Source organism: Falco naumanni, chromosome 18 (genome assembly GCF_017639655.2).
Source record: "Falco naumanni isolate bFalNau1 chromosome 18, bFalNau1.pat, whole genome shotgun sequence".
NCBI classification, from domain to species: Eukaryota; Metazoa; Chordata; class Aves; order Falconiformes; family Falconidae; genus Falco; species Falco naumanni.
In genome coordinates this window covers 2,518,540-2,540,816 of record NC_054071.1, presented here as the reverse complement: position 1 = coordinate 2,540,816, position 22,277 = coordinate 2,518,540, and the positions used below count along the sequence as shown (strand labels likewise).

Here is a 22,277-nt window from a genome sequence, read left to right as displayed (position 1 = left end):
GGGTCCCCCCAGAACCACCCTGCAAAACCCCAGAGAATGGTCAGGGAGGATGGAGGGTGGGCAGCATCCCCATCCCCAACCCTCCTCCCACGGAGGTGCAGGATCAGGTCGGACCCGGGATCTGTCACCCGCTGCGGAGAAGCAAACCCCAAAGACGACTTTGCTCATCGTTAAATAAACTTTTATTAGTTTTGCATGGGGAAGGGTGAAAGGAAAATAAAATTTCTTCCGAGGATTAAGAGCAGCAGGTGGGGAGGAGCAGCTCGGCTCTTCTCTCCCCTCTCTTCCCAGAGGCCACGGTGATGGGTGGGCTCTCTGAGCGGGAGATGCTCAGCCACCCCAGCGCACCACGGTCCCCCAGGGCACACAGGTCCCTAAAGGCACAAGTGTCACTTTGCCCCCTCCCTGTGCAGCCGCCGTCACCTCCCCGGAGCAGGCCAGCTTGTGCAAAATCCCCTTGTAAAAAAATACCATTTTTTCAGTATCGAACATCCTAAAAAACTAGAGCTTTAATCAGTGTCAGTTATCCACACCCTTGATTGGAAATCCTGATTTACACCCTGGGAAGCCGCTGGGTTCCCACTGCGAGGGGATGCACCAGGTTGGCACCAGGAGGTGACTGGGAGCACCCCCGAGCAGCACCAGGTTAGTAGGGGGTGTGTGGGGGGAGACCTTTCCAGCCCCCCTTGCTCATCCCTGGGTGGGCAGAGGGTCCCTCTGTGGGGCAGGAGCACCCACGCCGCATCGCCCAGCACCGCCAGCTCCCTGTCCCTGGGGAAGGGCCAGGCGCAGGATCAGCTCCCGGGCAGGGGGGTCTCTCCTCTGCACCTCCCGGCGGCCCCCTCCCCTCCGTGCTAGTCCGGCGGGATGGGAAGCCCAGGGCAGCGTCGAGGTCAGTCCCTGGATGCTAAAGGCTGGGCTCCACGCTCGCCTCCGCCTCCAGCTTTTGCTGGTACCGCTGCCGGCGCTCGCAGCGGGGGCACGACTTGGCCCTGGCTTGGCAGTCCCGGTGGAAGACGGTTTTGCATTTGCTGCACCTAGGAGAAAGCAAGGGGAAAAAAATAAAATAAAATACAACCCACCCTGTTGGTAATACCAAACCTGGGACCCAACTTCTCCCCACCGAACCAGAGCCGGGGACGCTTCCTCGGCTCTGCTTTCTCCAAGCATGTGCTGAGCAAAGAGCCCCAGCGAGAGGCAGCTGCGGGTCCAGACGACCCTCGTTAGCAGAAGCAGTAATTGCTTCGAGCAAAAGATCCACCTCCAACAACCTCAGGGTGAAAGCGGCAGCTTGCCCGGAAAGAGTGCGGCGGGCAGCCGCCAGCGCGCTGCCATCTTGCTGCAGATGACAAAGCGAGATGCGGAGCCAGGTTTGCACTTTGCCTTCAAGGGCGCTGACGGCACGAGAACGAAGTTTCGCGGCTGAGACACCAAACCCTGCCACAGCGCAGGGCGGCGAGAGCCCGCCTGGGGATGCAGCTCAGCGCCAGGGTGCTGATGCTCTCCTTGCCGGGGTGGGGGTGCAGCCAGGAGACCCCCAACCTTGACCCTGGGTCAATGGGTGGCAGGGATGCTGCTTGGGGACAGCAGAGCTGCAGGGAAGGGGACGGGCAGCCGGGGACGGCGTTGCCTTTGAGCTGGCCGGCTTTGGGGAGATCTCACCAGCACCAGCCTGGGACCTCCCTGCTCTGGCTCAGCGCTGCAGCAGGAATGTAAACAGCCACAAATGATACCTTGCGCGGGGCGGCCGGGAGGAGACACCCAGCTCCGGGTGTTCGCTCCTTATCTCGAGTCAACAGAAGAAAAGTCTCTGCCACCAAGGCTGAATCCCTTTTTCCCCACTTGGGCTCCCCCACCTCGCCAGGGGCAGCAAAATGCAGCCCATCCACACGCCGGCCGGATTATTTTTTAAACGCCCTCAAGTGCAAATACCTGGTGCCCAATCCAGGTGTGAATACCTGAATTTCCCAAAGGAAGAGTGGAAAGGGCAGCGGAGAAACGCCCAGCAGCGCACCAGGCAAGGGACCGTGACATATCGCAGCCTGGGTCAAATCCTGCTCCCGGCAGGCGGCTGCAAACCCTGAGTGAACTCGGGATACGGAAAAGGCTTGTGCATGGACAGGCGGGACGCGGGGTGCTGGTGCTGCTGTGCATTTTCCCAGCGGAACAGATTTTCACACGATTTTTCTGGCTTAGCAGCGGTGGCAGCTCCCCACCGAGCTGGGGGGGGGGGGGGAGGTTTGCAAAGCCAGGGGGTGGTTTTCACCCTGTGCGTTTCTGAGCGAGCAGCAGCCGAAGGCGGCATCTCCTGCCTCCACCTGCCAGAGCGGCTGCAGGAAGCGGCCACCGCTGCTGCGCAAAGGAAAAAGTCCCGCGCTCGGCTGGGTTGATTGTTACGAGGCGTTTCAGATGCATCCTGCAGCGAGTGACAGCAAGTGACGGAGTGACCCCAGCAGCTGGCTGTCCCCCGGGGCGGGCAGAGGGGCAGGAAGCCGGGTTTAGCTTGGCGAGGATGTTGGTCGAGCTGCTTTCCTGCTGCACAACCTCCTCCGCCAGAGGAAAAAAAAAAAAAAAAAGAAAAAAAAAAAAAAAAAAAGAAAAGAGGTCAACAAACTTCTGAGCTCAGCTTTACAGGACATGAGACCTCCGGCAGGCTGCCAGCAGAGCTCAGCCCCGCGTGCCTGCTCTTTCCAGAGCCTGTACGCCCTTTTTTCTAGGGAAAATCGGTCCCCTGGGGATGTTGTCTTCGATAATAAGCATGATGCTGTCCCTGTGGCGAGGAGGGAGAGCGAGGAATCCTGCTCAGCTGCCCTGGAAACAGTTGCAGCCACGTAATGCGTGGGGTACTCACGGATCTTGGTCTTGTTGGCACTTTCTGCAGCTTCTGGGTGTTGCTGCTCGCTTTCAGGGACTGCCAGCCGAAGCAGGACCAGGCAGACCATCAGCCTGTTAAACCTCTCTGCCAGGATTAGACTCATTACCAACTAACCATGGAGATGTCGATCTCTGATGGACCAGGCTCCTGAGCCGGGAGGGTTTGATACCGATTTCTTTAGATAATCCTGATGGTGGGGATAAACATCCCCCTTTAACACACCCAGCTGATTTCCATGTCCGCTCAGCTGCTGAACCCGTGCAGCAGCCGACCACACCACAGGCAAGGACCCTGCCTGCACAGGACGCGAGCTCCGCAGGCAGGAGAAAAACCCACATGAAAGCCAGTGTCGTCATCCCCTGCCCCATCCTGCCGGGAACATCCCCCAGGGCAGCCCACCGTTCATCTCCAAATCCGTGTCCATGTGTCCCTTCCTCCTCTCCCTGGTTGCAGAGGGGTGTATGAACGGTCCCCGCTGCTGCTTTTCCTTCCCTCCTGCAACCCCTGCAAGGGGCCAGGCTGGATGTGAATCAGAGATGCGCTGGCCAGGTGAGCCAGGCAGGGGCACACAGCACCTTCATCCTCCTCCTCCTCCTCCCCCCAGCTCCTCTGCCGCCCTGGGACCCCCAGCACCCAGCCAGGCTTTTGCAAGCTGACAGCAAGGTGCTGGGTGGCACCGCATGTTCAATCTGCAAAGCCACCACGTTTGGTGACATCTCAGCTCTGTGAGGATGGTCCTCTCCTGCCCCAGACAGCCCTGTTTTCGTTCAGATCAGATGAGTATGTGGGTACCACGAGGATGTGGATACCACGAGGACACGGGTACCATGAGGATGTGGATACCACGAGGATGTGGATACCACGAGGACACGGGTACCACAGGGAAGTGGATACCACGAGGATGCAGGCACCACAGGGATGTGGATATGACGAGGACGCAGGCACCACGAGGACACGGGTACCACAGGGAAGCGGATACCACGAGGATGCAGGCACCACAAGGGCACAGGTACCACAAGGATGTGGATACCACGAGGACACGGGTACCACAAGGATGCGGGCACCACAAAGACACACAGCCAGCTCAGAGCTATTTCCAGGCCACCCTGGTGCTACGTGCCCAGAAAGCAAAGAGCCTCCGAGAGGAACCCAGGGGATGGTCCAGGCTCCTGGGAAAGGCCAGTCCATGAGCAGTGGGACGTGACGGAGGCGTCGCTCACCTGGTGGTAGTGTCAAATTCGAAGGGAAAAATGATGTCGCTGCTGTTGCAGATCTGGCAGATGAAGCCACGCTGGGTGCACAGGTCACAGTTGTAGACGTGATGGGAAGCAAACTGGAGCAGAGACTGCAGGAAGGTCTCAAAGACGCCGTCAGCTATCTGCAGAGCAGAGAGACATCAGGCACTCATGGAGCTTATCTCCCACTGGGTTTGCACTGGGCAAAATCCACGGTACCTCCATTCTTTGTGCTGCTGCACGAAGACAAGGCTGTCCTCCAAAAAAACCCGCCTGGGGGGTGAGTGGGCCCCAGAGCGAGCAGACAGCAGCACCCACACCTGCGTGGCCAGGGCTCCTGGCTTTGGAATCAACGCAAAATCCAACCCCCCATCACCTCCAGCAGTATTTGCAATAGATACAAGTTTGCAGGGAGAGGTGCTAGCAGCAATGCTGGCTTAAACAGAGGTGAAACAATTTCTCTCATGTGATCTCCATAGCTCTCGGAGGATATAGGCTTGGGCCAATTATTTTGGTAAATTAAAATAAAGGTAAATTATTTACCTTTAAGTTGATGTACAAGCTTGCCGAATGCATGCGATGGGTGACAGCAAGGCAAAAGGCAAAGCTGTTTGAAACCTTCTGCTGAAGGAGACACGCTCGACACGGTGTCTCCACGGACAGAAACCGGGATGTTTTCACCAGCAAAACACCTACGACCACGCAAAGTTCTCACCTGCCTCAGGTCAGCGACGCTGTATTTGTGGGGACACTCCAAGAGGTAGTGTCTGTGATCAAGCCTGCAAAGAAGCACAAAGAGGAAGGTGGTAGATGGTTCCTACCACAGCTCCAACAGCTCTGGAGCAAGGAGGAGCCTGGACAATGCAGAATTCTGAAGCAAATCACCACGGACGTGATTTTTGCATCATGCCACATCTCTCAAATCCTGCCACTGGGAATCGTGTGAGAGCAGTTCAAAGGGGCGGGGGAAAGAACCCAAATATCTCATCTATTTTTCCAGGTGTTTCCTGCCCAGCCAGAAGCTCCTTGGTCAGGAAGGTGTTTCCTGAGTCACATCTCAGTGTGTCGACCCAGCCCACAGACGGATAACTCCTTAGAGCAGACGACATGGAGCTAAAAGCCAGCCCATGCCTTGGCACCACGGCTCCAGGCGAGCGATGAGGAGCACCAAGAGGCCACTGAGGTGCAGAGAGGGGCACGCAGGGGTAACGCCACCCAGAGAGGGACCTCACCGCTTGCTCAGCTCCTTCAGGGCCCCGCTGCGGCACATGATGAGATAATCTCCCAGCAGCTTCAGCTGTTCTCTGCTCCGGCGGATCCGACTCATCCTCTCCACGTGGTCGTAGAGGCTCTCGTTGACCAGCTTCAGGTCGATCAGAGGCTGGTTACGGATCTGGGTGAGGAACTTCAAAGCCTGCTGGCAAACCTGGGGGGGAGAGAGACAAGAGGTGGGCATGCACCGAGGAGCAGCTCAGGAGGCTCAGAGGGAGGTCTGGGGTGGACACCTCCACCTCTGCTGATGGTGGAAATGTTCAGATGGACCTTCAGGGAGCACAGGAGCATGTCTCTGCTCCCTGTGCTGGCCAAGCCCAGACCTACCCCTCGTTTTGTCAGATCCCAGTTGTGGATGAGGCGCGAGGGAATCACCGTCTCGTCATCCCGGTGGCAGCTGTCGCAGTAGTACAGACCAGAGAAGGCGCAGAGCTTGGGCTTTCCGAAGGAGAAGCCGATCTGCCTGGAGCAGCCTGCAGGCAACAGGGGCGAGGAGATGAGAAGGGACGCGTGCTGCCCATGGAACCTGTTCCCATCACTGCCAGGGTCGGGGGAGACACTTTTGGGAGGGGGGGAATGGAACAAGAAGTTTTTGGAAGGGTTGGAGATCAGCTAAAGCACTTGTAGGATGTTCAGTGAGAGGTCCCCAGCCCCTTTCCCCGGGGATTTCAGACCATGATGGTCCAACAGGAGCCGCTTCACTTGATCTCTGCCAAAAAGGAGTCTGGACCAGCCCTGAACCAACCTTTATTCATCAGTCACGTGGTTCAATTGTTTGTTTGGGTTTTTCTCAGAAAAAGTGAATCCTGGAAATACTCCAGTGGTTTAGGGAAGAACCTAAATCCCACCTGCCTGCCCCATCACCTCCACCAGTAGCTTTGCCCTATTTTGCCTTCACTCAGCCCTTTTCTTTCCAGCTGCCACCACAGGGTACCAAAACCACGTCTGCAAGAGACGAAGTCAGGATGGATTAAGCCAAAAAAAGCCTTTATTACAGCAGTGGGTAATGCAGGAGGAACCCTGCTCGGCTTTGCCACCCCAGCCTTCACACTTTGGGGTAGCTGCAGTGCATCCCCCACCAAAAAATATTCTCAGAGGTCAGGTGTTGCTCTCTGAATTAAAAAAAAACAAACAAACAAAAAAAAAAGAAAGCTTTTATTGCCTATTATGCCCTGACACGTAAGGAAACCACTCCTGTGCCAGGCTGGGGTGTCAGGCTGGGAGGGAGGTGAAAGCAGGGTGGGCAGACCCCTAAAAACCTACAGATAAAACCAGGGGATTTGTCTTTTCAGCTTGCTGCTTTCATCTGTTGGTAGGTGGAAGATGCAGGACAGAGCCTGGAGGGCAAGGCAGAGACCAAATAGAACAGAAAAAAAAAATATATATATAAAAAGAAGAAGAGTGATTAAAAGAAAAATAAAAACTTGCTGGAGGGTACAAGAAATATAATTGAAGCAGGAGAGAAATCTGAAGTTTAATTAACTTACCAAGGTGAATAGCACATTCAGAGGTCAGCGAGTGTTATCCTATTAAACCAGCATCGCCCCGTGTGCGGGGAGGCGTTGCTGGAAGGTTAAATGAATGTTTTGCAAAATCAGCTCGTCACACCCATGGCAACATTCGCTCCGGTGCTGCCTTACCGGAAAAACAGCATTTGTTGTTGATTGCACTTTCCGCCTCGGGTTGGGGCCACAAAATGCCTCGGAAGAGACTCCTCGGTCCATCTAAGGTTGCCTCCAAGCCGAGACCCCCGCTGTCTGACCCATAAGCATCTTAAACCGGAGCCCAGCGGCTGCCCAGCTGGATCTGTGCCGGGCTGGGAAGGGACTTCAGCGCGGGGGGGACACCGGCCACCCAAGGTGCCACTGACTGGGGACGTGAAGCCCCCCCCAAGGGGTTTGGTGCTACCTGGGGTTTGGATGGGGGAGCCAGCAGCTGGTCTGCCACGGGCTGGCAGGTCTCAGGGAGGTCCCTAATTTGATGTCACCTCATTAACCTGAACGAATGCCACACCATCTTCCCAGACGGAGCTGGGTTTTTGGACAAGCCACCATATACCTGCACAGATGAAGCTCTGCGAGTCCAGGCCCTTCTCCGTGGGGATGGCCACCAGGTATTGCAACAAGAAGCCGTTTTCCTTCACGATGTTCTTCAGGACGACCTGGGAGTGCCCGTCCAAGCTGCCACCCAGCGTCAGTGCCTCTTCCGCGCTCTCCAGGTAGGACATGAGCACCCCTCGGACCAGCTCCCTCCACGAGGCCGCTTCTTCGGCGTTCTCAGCCTGCAGCTTCAGGACAGCTTTGGAGGTGATCACCTTGAAGAAGGCAGGTCCCCCAAGGCTGGTGTCTGGAAGGATGTCCTGGATGGTCTCTATACCGTAACTGTTGCTTAAAACCTTGTCGTTGTTCCTGACTTTAAAGCACTTTAAAGTTTCTAGAGACAGGGAAAAAATGAAAGGGAGCCAGGTTTTGTCTACCTCCACGTACAGAACAGCCTCTTTTATTGCATCCAGCTCTGGTTCATGAGCTGGAGCCCAGTCAAAGCTGTTCCCAGGCACGTCGCTGTACTGGAGAAAAGCAGCGGAGTCGCTCTGGATGGGCTGGCCTTCCCCACCATCTTCTGGATACTCCAGCGTCTCCCACTCCTCCTCCTCCAGCTGCGGCCGGCACTTCTGCAGCGCCTCGCGGATCCTGTCCAACCAGTCCTCGGCCTCGTCTCGAGAAGGAGCTCGTAGGTAGAGCTTTTTCCCCAGAAAAACCAGCTCAAAACGGCCGTCCGAGTGCGTCAGTGCCAGTGACTCACACCGCAGCAGGGAATAGCTCTCGACACAGATGCGGTCCTCGTGGTCCAGGAAAAGCCGGAGCTCCAGCGGCGACAGCTCGCAGGAAAACTCCTTCCATATCCCCATGGCTCCTCTCCGCTCCAGGCTGCCCAGCTTCAGGAGCCCTCGGAAAGGGTTGGAAAGACCTGGGGCAAAAGCAGATGTCTCAGTTTAATCCCAAAAGGGGAAGCCAGTGGGGAGAGAAAAGCCCACGGTAGGCTCGCAGCGAGCGACCGGAGGCATCGCAGCTTTGAGAGCCGGTCCCAGTGGGTGTTGGGATGAGGCAGGAGGTCACTGGACCCTGTTCTCCATCATCTGTCCACCCGTATTTGGCTTTTCAGGCTGAGAACGAGTGGGATAAAGGAAACACGTCCCACGGGTAGGTCTGAGACACGGGGACAGGTGCACCCAGCGTATCCCCACTGCTTTTTCGGTGCTTCCCACCAGAGCCACGGCGGGCTCGGCAGGGCCAAGGTAGCTGCTCCACCGCCCTCCCTGGCTTCTAGTGCTGTCACAGCTCAGCAACAGCCCCCTGCCCAAACCACCCCCCGGCCCAGCACTGCCCAGCGCAGCCACTGGACAAAAGCTGGAGAGGGGAGGGCGGCACGTACCCATCTGCCTGCGATGCACAACGCTGAAGCCCTTTTGCTCCCGTTCAGGTGACATTTTGGGCTTCCCACTCTCCGAGGACGGCACCGACAGCCTTTCCAAGTCAAGAGCGCTGATGAGCCCCGGGGCCAGCCCCTCGGCAGCCCCCTCTGGCCCAAAGCCGTTGGTGCTGGCCGTGCTTTCGCTGCCCTCTCCCAGAGAAGGTCTGTAGAAATCATCTTCCGAGATCCAGCTCTTTCTTTTCTGTTAAAAAAAAATAATTATTAAATATTAATTATCACAACTTAGCGAACACCCTGCGCCCCTCAAACACTCATGCCCACTGCGTCCCCTTCACAGGGGCTGCCTGTGACAAGTCCCACGCAGTGATGCTGGCCATTCCCACACGGATGGCTCCTCCGCTCCCTCCGCTCAGGGAACGCTCCAAGGGACTGTGGGGACAGCTGGCAAATACTGGGATATATACTGGTGGGATTATAAAGTCCCAAATTGATTAGTCCTCCCTGCTAAAATCATCAAGGGCTCAGCAGAAGAGCACATTCCCTGCAGTAACCACATAGGAGATATTTGGTCCGTGAAGTGTTTCTGATGGTGGGTGAAACCCCAGCTCTGCCACGGAAGGGGACGAGCTCCCCTGGAGCAGCGGTTCCTTGTTCCAGGAAGAACAGAGATGGGGAGAGGTACATGGAAGGTGTCTAGGTTGAAAGAGAGACCTACAGCTTGCAAGCAGCTGCTGCCAACACCAGGCTTGAGCAGCACAGGCAAAAAGGAAGGCAGGGAAGGCAAAGGAAACCTTTGCCTCCGTATGTCACGAAGGGGTGAGACCTGCAAGCAGAAGAAAGCTCGTTAAGCTGAAGGAAAACGTGGCTACAACTTCCCCAGGAGTTTTTCTGGCTACAAGAACAGAGCGAGGTTCTGGGACAAGGTCCCACCAGGAGCAAAAGATGACCCAGCTCAGTGCTCTGGCAAAAGGGAGCAGCTTCCCTAGACCCAGCGCATCCTTTCTGGGGCTGCATCCCACCAGGAACGCCCCCTCTGCTACCCTACCTGGCTCTCCAAGAGCCTTTTATTCTGACCACCAAAGCGAAGGCCAGCAGAAGAGCTGTCACCAGCCTGCGGCGAGGCTCACGGGTGGCTTGTGGTGCAGCTCCCCGCGTACAGGCGGGCACAGCTCGCTCCTGGGCCAGGAACGCAGGTTGCTCTGTGAGTCATGCGAAAGCAGGGGGGAATTTCCTGTTGACACCGTATGTTATACATAGATTAGGTCAAACTGGCCCAACGCCACGAGGAAGCAGCGGAAATGGGATAACTGGGAGGGAACTGAAAGGAGCAGAGACCAAAAAGAGAAACCGTTTTGGGGAGGGGGGTGGGGTGGGAGTGGGGCACGAGGTATATCCTAACCTCACCAGGATGGAAACGATGGGAACCAGGACGGAAAAGCCAGTAACAAATTAGACAAGAGGACAAGGCTGTTCAAAGAGCTTCCTAAAAGCAAAAGCCAACGGATCAAGTCCTTGGCGGCAGCAGGGGAAATCCGCCGCTGTTTAGGCTAGCCTAAGCACCAGGGAATGCCATCCTGACCTGGGAACAGATGTGCCGCGTGAATATTTTTCATTGGAAAACTGTTCATTTGTTTCCTGTTCAGTCAACCCTTTTCCCTCCTCTTCCATGGACCACAAATGAAGAAAAAGTCCCCCTGAGGACCCCGACTGTGTTATCAGCTTGCACGCAGCCTACCGCCAGATTTGTGCAAGAGCTCATCACGCTCCTGACATCATTAACAAAACCAAAACCTCCCCGTTGCAGCTGCTCTTGGCGAGGGATGGCTGGCAGGCCAGGCAGAGTTTCAAAAGCTTTGGTGCCTCTTTTACCAGGGAATATTGACTTTGAGACAGTTTCTCCCAGAGCAGCTGCACGGACACAGCTGCACAGGGTCCAGGAAGATGCTCGTGGAGTGGGGAGCATCGCTTCCAACCAACTTGCTGTCAGGAGAATGGGAGCAGCATGGAAGATGAGATACTGGAGGAACTGGTGCCTACTCAGGAGCTGTCACCGGTTTTATTTTCCTTTTCCATTAGATCTGCTGGTCAGGAAGGGTAAAACCAAGGAGGTGGATAGCAAGGGAGCTGCAACACTTACCGGACAACCCAGCAGCGGAGACAGGAGGCATTCGGCTGCCGGGCTGCGGACTGCCTGGCTTGCCTCGCTGCTGCCAACTGTGCCGCTTCTGCCTGTCTCTGCCCTGCTCGGACCACCACGCCGCGTGGCCAAGGCACCGGCCGTGCTGCTGGCCTGCGGTGCCGCATCTCCATCCCCCCCGGCGGCGGTCACCGCGTCACCTGTCCCAGCAGAGTCTGGACTGTCGGCGTTGGGAGGCAGCTGCTGGCGAGCCCCATGGGATGGAGCCAGGGGGGTGGGCGATGCGGGTGGGGGGCAGGCAGGTGGCCGTGGGGAGCAGCCCAGCACGCTGGGGACCAGCCGTCCCTCCGGGGCTTCCAGGCTCGGCTTGGCTTTGTTGAACTCAGACAACACCCTTGAAACAGAAAAGTGACCAGTCTGAACACAGCTATGTCAACCAGAACCTATTAAAAAATAGTTATTGCAAATTATAACCACCCAAAAAGAGGGCTCAGCATCACTGCTCATCTCCTGCAGGCTGGCAGCGCTGTTTGGCTGCAAAAAACCCCCGTGGCACTGACCACGCTCCCAGAAAAATGTGATTTGTGCCCTACAGAGCAGCAGACAACCCCACGGCTGCAAGGACCCTGCCTGCAAAGGATGCATTTCCTAATGACGCTCGTTAATAGGGTTTAATTTGCTCCTGATGGACATCTCCTAATGGAGGGAGAGCGCTGGGTGGTCCCCGCAGCCCCAACCCCACGTCCAGCTCCTGGACACGTATCCAGCCACGGACCATGTGCCAAACTTCAAATGTTTTCATAACCATTAACGAGCAATTATTAGTGGAGCCTGGCCAGACAAGATGCTGTTCCCATGCCCCTGCTCCGCCACCAGTTAGGTCGAATTAAACCGGCCCAAGATTAAAATTCAAAATGACATCTTTCCATCACGAGTTTAATCCAATCAAGGCAGGTTCTTTCTGGATCATCGTACGATGCAAAATCCCAGCAGCAGGTAACGGTGCCATTATCGATGGGAAGGACAGACTGCAGCTCTAAACCCTCTCAAAGACCTTTATCGGGAAGAGGGTGCCTTCCTCAACCAGCACCCCAGGCCAGGCTCCTTCAGAGTTTTAAAGGTGGCAGGGAAAATATTTCCTGATTACTCAGAGCTTCTATAACCCACCGGGAATCTCTGTGCTGGTGTTTGGCAGAAATAAATCGTGACGATGACAAACTAACAACCTCCCTTCCCTAAATCATCTGTCAAAGCTGCAAATTATAAACCTTTCCTGCGACCAGACTCATTCCTTTTCCCCTGCAGAAAGCCCTGGAGCATCCCCCAGCGTACGTCAGGGAGATGTGACATTCCTGAAACTGAGGAGCAGCATTTTTCTGATGTTTCTGCCCCAGTAAAGAGGACACACACTTCAGTGGCCGGCAGCTTGTTTGCTGTGCCAGCAGGGTCCCAGCAAGCTGTGCCGAGTGGTTCTTTTTACCTTTTAGGCTCTTTCAAGGAGGAAAAAAGTAGCTTGTTAAAGAAAAACAGGGAAGAAAGCCTTCCTGCCTATAGAGAGAAAACAAATGAGAGCCCAGGAGAGGGTGAAAAACCCCCTTGAAGAGGAGACCGGGAGAAGACTCACTCTTGCAGAGACCTGTCCAGGTCCTCGGCGGTGGCCGTCCCCAGGTCAGAGTCGCAGGAGAGCGGCTCCTCGCTCCGTTCGGGACTGCGGGCGCAGTGGGCTGGGAGGATGCTGTCGGAGCCCAGGCTGGAGGAGAGCTGGGACGAACCGGTGGTGTTAAGGCTCAGCGAGGACGACGTGAGCTTAGTTTTGCTGCTGGCTTTGCTGATGGGTAGGACAGAGGGTTGAATCTCGATCTCGTCCGACCCTGATGATTGGGAGATCGAACCCAGCGATGCTTTTCTGCGGGGTTCGGATGCCGAGGATGCGAGGGGCTCCAGCAGCTCGGAAACAGGACAAAGACCTGACAGGGACAGAGGGGTGACAGTCCACTCGTTCAAAACCGCTGATTTATAGGAGAGTTCGAAGGTTAAGGATGTTAAGCCCTGCAAGTAGCAAAGGAGGAACTCGCACTCTTCAGCATCTAAGAGCAGAGCGGTCGCTTGGTAGTATTCGGGCAGCCGGGATTTCTCCCGCAGGAGCAGCTTCAAGTAACACTCCATGAGGCCATCGTTCAAAGCCAGCCGCAGCCAGGCTCGGCAGCGCCCGACATCCGTGTTGATAAAAATGAGTTGCTCCAGCTCCGAGACAATATTTCTGGGGAAAGGGGGAAAAAAAAGAATAGAATAGGACATGGGTAGCTCCGCTTTTGGTCCGTCACGGGGTGCAGGAGGGGCAGATCCTCCCTCAGGCACTGCCCAACCTGCTGTGCTGTGGGGAATTTAGGAATTAGGACAAAAAAGGCTGTGGAAAATCTCTTTCCTTCATGGAAAATGTGGTTTCCCGTGAAGAAAAAAGAGCTTCTGAACGCCCCAAAGCTAAATATATTGGTAATGTCCCTAGGCATCCCTGGGGTGCCTCTGGGTGCTCCTCTTCCCTCCGGCTGGAGGCATCTCCCACACATTGCTCGCCCTGGACCAAGGATGCAGAGGGGGAAACTCCTGCTGCCCCTGCACATCACTGGGGCTCGCTCTGGCTGGATATATCTCGGAAACAACCGCATCTCTAAATCCTAGCTTCAAATTTAAAATCAGCCCAAACGCAGTGAAAGCTGCTGCGGCAACCAAAAAAAACATCAGGTCAGGTTAAGCTCCTCAAGCAATCTCAACCTCCTGACTTCAGCGGTTCTCCTCTACAACCTGACAGTGACACCCACTCCCTAATCCTCCCTGGTCCCAGCTCACGTCGGCGCTGCAGACGCTACAAAAAAAACCGAGCAAAAGTTTGGGAAGGTTTTGTTTTTTTCATCTGTCTCTCAAGAAGGAAAAAAACGTTCAAAGGGCACAAAAATATCCTCCGTAGCATGTGAAAGAGTTATTTTCATCCCCTTTCATAATTTAAAAGTCGGTGATGGGAATTGGATGAGGCTTTCAAAACTATTTGTGTGTGGGCTGTTATTTAGTGTGGGAGGACTCTGCTTAGGGTGTGGCTCAGAAAAACCCCAGCAAATAAAAAATCCCAGCAAATAACGATAGTTACGCCGGCGAGACCTCCTCGAAGGCTGGCTGGGATGTGGGGAAGGGCAGGCCAACCACCCCCAGCAGATCCAGGTCAGAAGAGAGACCAGACCCCCGCACCATGCATCCCACAACCCACCGCTGCTGTACGCCAGTACGGTCAGGGAGGTCCCACTGGGGACACAGGGTCCCCATACAGAGCCAGGCACTGTAAGAAAGGTGTGTGCCCTAAGCTGGCAGCAGTGTGTCATTCCTCAACTGTCTGGGGACATGGGCTCATGCCTGAATGGCACTTCACCCCCTGCACGTGCCAAGAGGGGCCGTGCTGGGTGCCCAGCCCTGCATCGCTTGGCATAACAGCGACTTTGTTCTCCTTAGTGCATCTCCCAGCCCCCCAGGCACCCCCAGCCCCCCAGTGACAGCACCTCCCCCTCCCCCCCAACCGAAGGACTGAGGACATGGGACGGGGCAGAGACATATCTTTCCATTGAGCCATCCTCCTGCTCACCACTCCTTGAATTTTGTGGCTTTTACACCAAAGAAGGGATAAACCTGAGCGTGCAAACACCTTTCAGCAGGGACGGGCACTCACCGGTGGGTGATGCTCTTCAGCAGACCCCAGAAGACCGGCTGGGGAAGGGGTCCCCGACCCCCAGTTTTCTTCCCTTTCCCCCCACTCTCTGCTTTTATATGCTTCGCCTTCAGCCCGTGCACAAAGACAGCTTCCAGGGCGCTGCAGAGCGTGTTCGCGTTCCCATCGTCGCTGGTCACGATGGAATCCGAGGTCACGTACTGCTTCTGCAACGCCTTGATGGCATTCACCAGTTGCTTCTTGATCAGCTGCAAGACAGGAGGTACATGCTTGGCTTATAAAAAATGAAGTATTACGATAAATTTCATTTAAAGGGGCTCAAAAACTGCGAGGCTCATCCAGAGCGAAGCGCCGGGCAACGCCTGCTTCATCCACACGCTTGGCAGCAGCTGCTAGGGAGCACCAGAGCTGAACTGGTCAAACTGGGAACTCACGCTCTCGGCATCACAGTTCACCTGGCTTTTTAAAATAATTTATGCAATTTTAGCTGGTGTTTCAGAGCCCACTGGGTGGCTGAGGTTGCCTTTAGAGCGTGTGGTGCTTCCCCTGCAGACACCAAATTGCTGAAGAGGATGGGGAGGCAAAAGAAATTGTCTCTTTCCAGGCGTTTTGCTCGGGGGAAACACAAGGATTAAATAAACACGGGGGAGAAACTCGAAACTCAAAGGAGGTAACCCGTAATAAGGGCTTCGATACCACTTGAACTCATGCAGATCAGCCCAAGCAGCATGTGACGCACTAATGAGTCCCGCCAGCAGAAATCAAAGCCATCGATCTTGCCGGCTCTGTGTTGATTAACCCACAGGCGCCACCGGGGTCGGCCCCCCCGCCCCCAAAAAGATGCTTTTGGAAGGATGGCTGGGGTTCAGCTGCTGCCTTTGGAGAGGCTCAGCAGGCTTTGAAGCTGGAACATGGGAGTTTTACCTTCCAGCAGCTTTGCTTCCCCCTTCCTAGCACCAGTTGAAAAGAAGCAAGTTCAGTGAATTTAACAATTTTAAGCTGGTGGAGAGGATTTTTAGGTTTTTTTTCTAACGCAGCTGAGCCCGGATGTCTCAATCAACCTCATTGAAAACGAAAGTTGCACCTCCCAGCAGGCATTTGGCAAACGCTGCAAATTCAGGCAGGACCCCATCAAACAATTCCCGTTTCAGCATCAATCACGCAGCGTTCAAGGCGAATGCTGACCGGCACCAGCCGCTGCGACTGGGGCAGGGCAGATTTTGACTCCAGCCTGGGTTGGCTGCACGATCCCGTATTAAATTTCCAGCCTGGGATATTTTTTTTCCAGCATCTAAATGAGATTTCCAGCAGCTGTAGTTCAAGGACAACAGCCGGGGGAACGTGCACCTTATCCCTGCTCGTATTGGGGACGCCCCTTGCAGCGGGGGCTGTTTTCCAGGTGCCCCACAGATCTGCTAGCACAAGCAACCCGCCTGCAAGCAGCAACTGTGGGCTAACTGGATGAAAGACTGCAACTGATTTTATCTGTCATGCATGAATTAACTCTGCTGTGGGATGAATTAAACACCCGGTTTTAACCGCTGGGTTTGAACTTTGCTCATTAAACGTGTTCAGACTCTCAAAGCTGGGGAAAGAAACCCCCAATATACCGAGCAGCGACGCTCGCTGGGGAAAGAAACCTCCAATATACCGAGCAGCGACGCTCCTTCAGCCACGTATCAGGGCTGAGCACCTTCCCCTGCCCCACGCTGGGTCTTGCCACGAGGGGCAAAGCCCAGGGCAGAGGCTGGTGTGATTTAAGTCATGGCCACCCTTTTTGCTTTAACCGCCCCCCACCAGAAAAACCATCAAGGATCCTCTCTGCTGGAAAGCCGAGCCCCCTTCGCCCATATAAACCACCCCGATCCCAGCTGGCAGCACCCACAAGTCTTACCACGTCCCTGCCAGTAACTGGAGTTGCACTGGGGAGTAACTGGGGCTACCTGGGGAGCACCGAGGTGTTTCACTCACCTGTATGGCTTCCTTGGGGTCATCGGTGTGGCTCGAATGCATCTCAGCTGCTGCCGCTCCCCGCGCCGGGCGCTGCCTTCACATGTCACCTTTGGGACAAGGAGGAGGAGCACAGCTGAGCACCCCTTTGGTTTACACCCAACTCACCTGCCACGCGAAGGGCACCCGGCGTCACGCAACAGGCGCACATCATGCACCGAGGTATTTTGCAAGGGCTGCTGCCGGATTCAAGCTGGGACTGACCTAGGACCGCACCGAAGCACACCTCGCTCCCTGGGGACCAGGAGAGTTTCAGGCAAAGCAGAGCACGGCCAAGACAGCGAGAGGGGGTAATTAACTGCTGCAAGCTGCCCGCAGGCAGCCCTAAAGCGGGGTGGGACACCAGGCCAGGCAAGCCAGCAGCGACGCACGCAGGGCCAGGGATGGCTTCCCTTCTGTTTCTACATCGCCTGCAATCCCCGAGTGCCAGCAAGGGCATCAGAGCAGGCATCTAGTGAGAGAACCTGAACAACAGCACGCAAAACCCAGGGGAATAGCATTAAGGGGGGGTCAGTGTCACCCCCCAGCAGACCCTGGGCAGAGGTGGCAGCAGCTCATCTCTCCAGCACTCGTCGGAGGAGCGATGCTGCTGCCGAACCCAGCGGGGACGGAGGTGCTGGGGCGCTTGCCCCGATGGCACAGCGCTGCCTGGGGTAGATGGCAAGGAAGGATGCCGGTTCCCCATCAGGTTCCCAGCCACTTTGTTCACAGGCAGATGAAGTCCAGGATCTCCCTGCTCCCGGGGCCACGGATGGCAGCGCTGCTCTGCTGCAGCTGGTTTTGGGGGGAGAGAGAGAAAAATCGGTGCCCTCCTGCTACGGGAAACCTTGGCAAAAGCAGAGCCAAGCAGGCAGCAGCAGCCCCGCTGCGGTCATCTGCAACTGCAGGGTGTTTGCAGACAACAAGGGACCTTTGACTTCAGACTTCTGGCCTCCTGCCCTGTTCTTCAGAGCCGTCTGCTGAAACCAAGCTGTGCCTGGAGGCTCTGAGAGCAAAGCACGCGGCTGTCGGTGAGATGCCCATCGTATGGCTGCACCCCTGCTCAAACACGGCGTGTCCTGGTGCTGGAAAGGGTCTGAGAGATGCTCCAGTACCAGCTACTGCCACAAAGCTTTCTAAGGATACGAGAGATGGGAGAACAGATTTATCCCCTTGAGTTAGAAGCACCTGCCGTCCCAACGGAGGAGAGAGCTCAGCAGTTGACCGTAGGGTTTGGCTATGCCCACGGCAGACAACGGGCTTGGTATGGCATCGATACATCAGATTTTATTTCCAAGCCAACACAAAAACCCCAGAGCTTTCCCCGAGGAGAGCTGACGGCCTCAATGTGCCCCTCCACCTGTGCTGTGAACTGTCAGACCAGGGCAGAAACTCCGTTTGCAGACCAGCTCCTACACGGCCAGTGCCAAAGGCAGCACCGGTCCAAGTCCAGAGCAGCCCAGACCCTGAGCATCCCGCCAGCTGGTCCTGCTTCGAGCAGCAGGTCAAGAACTCTTTGGGGACAAACCCTGGACTGATCCTCAAGTGTTTCCAGAGTTCACAATTTCATAGAAAAGGAAACTGTTTTCGCCGTGACTTGTCATAAGATTTCCTCTCTTCGGGTTGCAACACAGACATGGGGGAGCGCAGCGATTACAGGAATGTTACCCTCTGCCTCAGAGGTTCGAGGTGCTGCTGGGGGCTTTTGGGGGCAGCGAGGGGACACCTAAGTGACAGCAGCAGTTGACGAGGACTTCAGAGAGCCACCCCCATCCCTGCCCTCCACACGGGAGGTTCAGGCTCTTCGGGGCCAGGCAGCCCCTGCCCCTGCGCCCACCACCTCCACACACCCCGCAAACAAGCCACACAGCCCACCCACGACAAATTCAAGGTACAAGAGCCGGGGGTGGGTGAAGCAAGCTGTGGGCACAGGGTGGCATTTCTGCTGCCCAGAGAGGCAGCGTGGGGTGTTTCAGCTCCAGGACTGCACCCACTGTTTGTGCTCTTGGTGTTGACCAGCCTGGCATCCCTGGCCAGTGGCAGGGGAGGAGGCGACAGCGGTGTTTTTGCAAAGACCTTGTCCAGATTTTACTAAGCGAGTGGCATTCTCCCAAAACACATGCTTCTCTGCCAGCATCACCAGGAGGTGAGACACCAAGGAGGACACCTGCCGCCTTCATCATGGGACTTTCCATTCCTACCACGACCAGTCCAACCAGTTTGTTCCAGCGCTACGAATCCACGCGGCACCACTTCTGTCGGGACAGCATTTTCCTGAATAACGAGTGCAACGAACTAGCTCGGAGGCAGATTTCACCTAACCCAAGTCGTTGGTGAAACACGGAGAAATTGGACTGGCAGCCCTGGTGCCAGGATAGCCAGCTCTAGAAGGAACTGGAGGGCTCCGGAGCACTTCCAGGCAGATCCTGGAAAGCCAAGGCTGTTCCTTGTGATCTTGAAAGGATAAGAGACGGGATGGATGTGCAAACGCAGAGACAAGTACATCTAACAGCAGAGCCACCCCCGACACACATCGTTTCCCAGCAGTCACCACCCCGGAGGCTACGCAGGCAGAGCACAACAGCTCAAGTGCAAAAAAGAAAACAAAACAAGTGAGAAATAAAAGCAGCCAGCAAGCTGGCGTGGTTAAACCTACCGAGGAAGAGAGTCGCTGGCGCGAGAGCGGAGCTGTTTATTTACCAAACTGCTGCAAAACAGCCAAATCCTTTGGGAATGGCTTGTTCAAATCAAGCCTTGTGCCAGGAGAGGCAGAGACCCCGTCCCCTCAGAGCTCGGCTCTTCGGTCTCGCAACAAGCGCCGCTCTCCAAGTTATAAATAAACAGCAGGTCACCACTCGTGCTTTGCGGACGGAAAACAACAGCCCACAACGGCGTGAACCGGTGACTCAAGGCCTGGACACGGAGCCAGTCATTTTCCAAGCACGAGTGCTGCGCCAGGCACCCTCCACCCCGAGGAAACGAGGCCTTTGCTGGGCCGGTGGGTCCCAGGGCTGGTGCTGGGACACCCCTTCCCCTCCTACACAGCTTCTACCTTCCCCCCACAGCCCCTGCACACCCAGCCACGCTTCAAAGACCAGCCAAGCCCAAGCAGAAGCAGCCGGGGGAGCAGGAAAGCCAGCTGGCACCGCCGGCAGATTGGTTTGCCAGAGGATAAAACCCCTCAGAAATAATTCGGCGAGGGTTAGGGCAGGGTGACAGCTGGGTCTCTGCTCGCAGCGGGACCCTCACGGTCTGGCTCCAGCTCCTTCTCCGCACCGCCGCCGTCCCCGCTACAGGACCGCCAGCGTTGGGCCGGGGCCCAACACGCCACCCTCTTCCCCAGGGAAACATCCTCCTTCCAGTTGACAAACCTGACGGTGGACGCCGAAGAGTCGCTGCTGCTGAACCCCTCCAACTTCTACCCCCGCAGCACCGAGCGGGACGTCCAGGAGCTGCCGAGGGATGAAAAAAGCAGCCGGGGAGCCCCCAGCGCTGCCCTCGATGGGAAGCTTGTGTTCGTCCAGCGCTCAAAAACCAGAATTTCTTTTAGCCCGTTGGGCTACAACCCGCCGGAGCTGTGGGTAACACCGGGGTTGACGTTCCCCGACATCGCAGCCGACAGAGCCACCACACAAGGGCCACGCGGGTTGTGAAACCCCCCCGGCGGCGTGGCAGGACGTTGCCGTGTTTATACGCCCAATTTTGGTGCCTCTTTCAGGTTCCCAGCATTGGAGTCCCCCGCTCGAGTCGGTGGCCATCGGAGAGGGTGGGCAGCTCGCATCCCTTGGCGGGGGGAACCGGGGGGGGCCTGGAAGCAGGGTAACAACAAAGCGGCTTTTTAAACTCTACGTTTTTCAGCGAAACCCGGAATTTGTTTGCAACGGCTCATTTTAAGTGAGGAAAATGGTTTTGATAGAGAACGTAAGGGAGAAAGCTATCAAGACCCCCACGGGTGCTGGGGTCTCCGCAGAGGTGCAGCCCCCCCGGGGGTGTGAGGCCTGCAGGGAGGAACCGGGCTGAGGGTTTGGGGTGTCAGCGCTGGAGGGGGCGCATTGAGGCCCAGAGGCCATCAGCCCCCCCCCGGGACCCCCCAAAGGCAGCACCTGACCCCCCGTGTGTGGGCGCTGCGGGGGGGCTCAGTGCAGGGCCGAGGCTCTGGCTGCCCACGCGTGGGGCCTGGCAGGGGTGGGCTGCGGTGCCGGGCTCCCCGGGGGGCTCGGGGCTGCGGGGGGACCCGGGTGGTGGGGATGGATCAGGGCCCTGCCCCCACCCCCTGCTGCGGGGGTGCAGGCCGAGCGTGCCCGGGGAAGGGTCAGCAGCCACGGGGAGCAAGGGGGGGCACTCCTGCCTGCACCACCCTGCACCCCCTGTCTGCACCGCTCCTCCCCCTGCCCCTCTCATCACCCCGCATCCCTGTCTGCACCCCCCGCCCCCCTCATCACCCGGCCCCCCCGGCTGCCCCCCTCCCCGCCCCCCTCATCACCCCACCACCCTGCCCCCCCCTCCATGCCCCTCACCACCCCGCACCCCCCGTCCACCCCCCTGCCTGGCACCCTCATCACCCCGCACCCCTCCGCCGTGCCCCTCATCACGCCGCCCCCCCGCCTCCACCCCCCCCCCCCCCCCGGCTCACCGGCCCCGCGGCTCGGGCCGGAAACCCGGAAGTGGCGGCGGTGCCAGGAGAGCGCGCCCCGCCCCTCCTGACGGCAGCGCGCGGCGGGGCGGAGCCGAGGGGCGCCGGGACACGCCCACCCGGCACGGGGCGCGTTTGCAGGCGCGGGCACGCGGTGCTCTGCGCACCCGGGCGCGTGGACGCACCCTTGTACAGGCGCATGTACACGCGTGCACCCCCACATGTACACGCGTGCACCCCCACATGTACACGCGTGCACCCCACATGTGCACGCATGCACTCCCACATGCAAACATGTATGTACACACATATGCACACAGTCCCCCATGCAAACATGTATGCAAATGTGTGCACACACACGCACACACACATGCATGCACACATGCACATATTCATGCACGCATGCACACAGCCATGCACAGAGCATGCATGCATACATGCACGTACACACACATTAACCCATGCATGCACACATGCACACACATACATACACATACACATGTGCACACCCACTGACACACACATACACACACGTGCACACCTGCATGCAGTTGTACAAGCACGTGCATGCACGAGGCAGGCACACATGCACAGACATATGCACAAGTGGGTGCACAGATGCCCACCCATGCACATGTGTGGGGCAGACATGCAGAGACACGAGTACGGGCAGGCACAGGGTACTACACATGTGTACTCGCAGGTTGGCACGGCACACGTGTGTGCAAGCAAACACCCTCACAGGTGGGTGCTGCTGTGGGGGCACGGGCACCCGGTGGGGGCTGGTGCTCCCTCTCCCTGCACAGCTGTGTCGCCACCACCTGTTCATGCCACAACACGCATGTGTACGTGTGCACGCCAGCCCAGACACACGCGTGCACGCTCCCATCTGCTCGCAGAATGCTCTGGGTGAAAAATCCACAGGTTTTAATTGCAATTTCCAAAGCCCTTCCCCGCCACCGAACAAACGTGACCAGTACAGAGCCCCTGGG

At 56.8% G+C, this 22,277-nt stretch overlaps 1 protein-coding gene across 4 annotated transcripts; it reads right to left on the bottom strand.

Moving 5' to 3' along the window:
* Window positions 1-164: 164 nt before the first annotated feature.
* Window positions 165-20,457, bottom strand: PLEKHM1 (pleckstrin homology and RUN domain containing M1). Of its 4 annotated transcripts, none has more exons than XM_040617460.1 (12): window positions 19,309-20,457; window positions 16,635-16,723; window positions 14,664-14,911; window positions 12,576-13,211; window positions 10,952-11,345; window positions 8,815-9,055; window positions 7,441-8,349; window positions 5,710-5,855; window positions 5,343-5,536; window positions 4,826-4,889; window positions 4,096-4,253; window positions 165-1,037 (listed from the first exon to the last, which is right to left on the bottom strand). In XM_040617460.1, exons 2-12 carry the CDS (start codon window positions 16,674-16,676, stop codon window positions 908-910), a joined length of 3,162 nt encoding a protein of 1,053 aa, XP_040473394.1. In that variant the 5' UTR covers window positions 16,677-16,723; window positions 19,309-20,457; the 3' UTR covers window positions 165-907. The 4 variants fall into 4 exon arrangements, 3 of the variants coding, with proteins under 3 accessions (XP_040473394.1, XP_040473393.1, XP_040473395.1); XM_040617459.1 differs by having other exon boundaries at window positions 20,024-20,457; XM_040617461.1 differs by lacking the exon at window positions 19,309-20,457 and adding an exon at window positions 16,878-16,998.
* Between the last annotated feature and the right edge of the window lie 1,820 nt (window positions 20,458-22,277).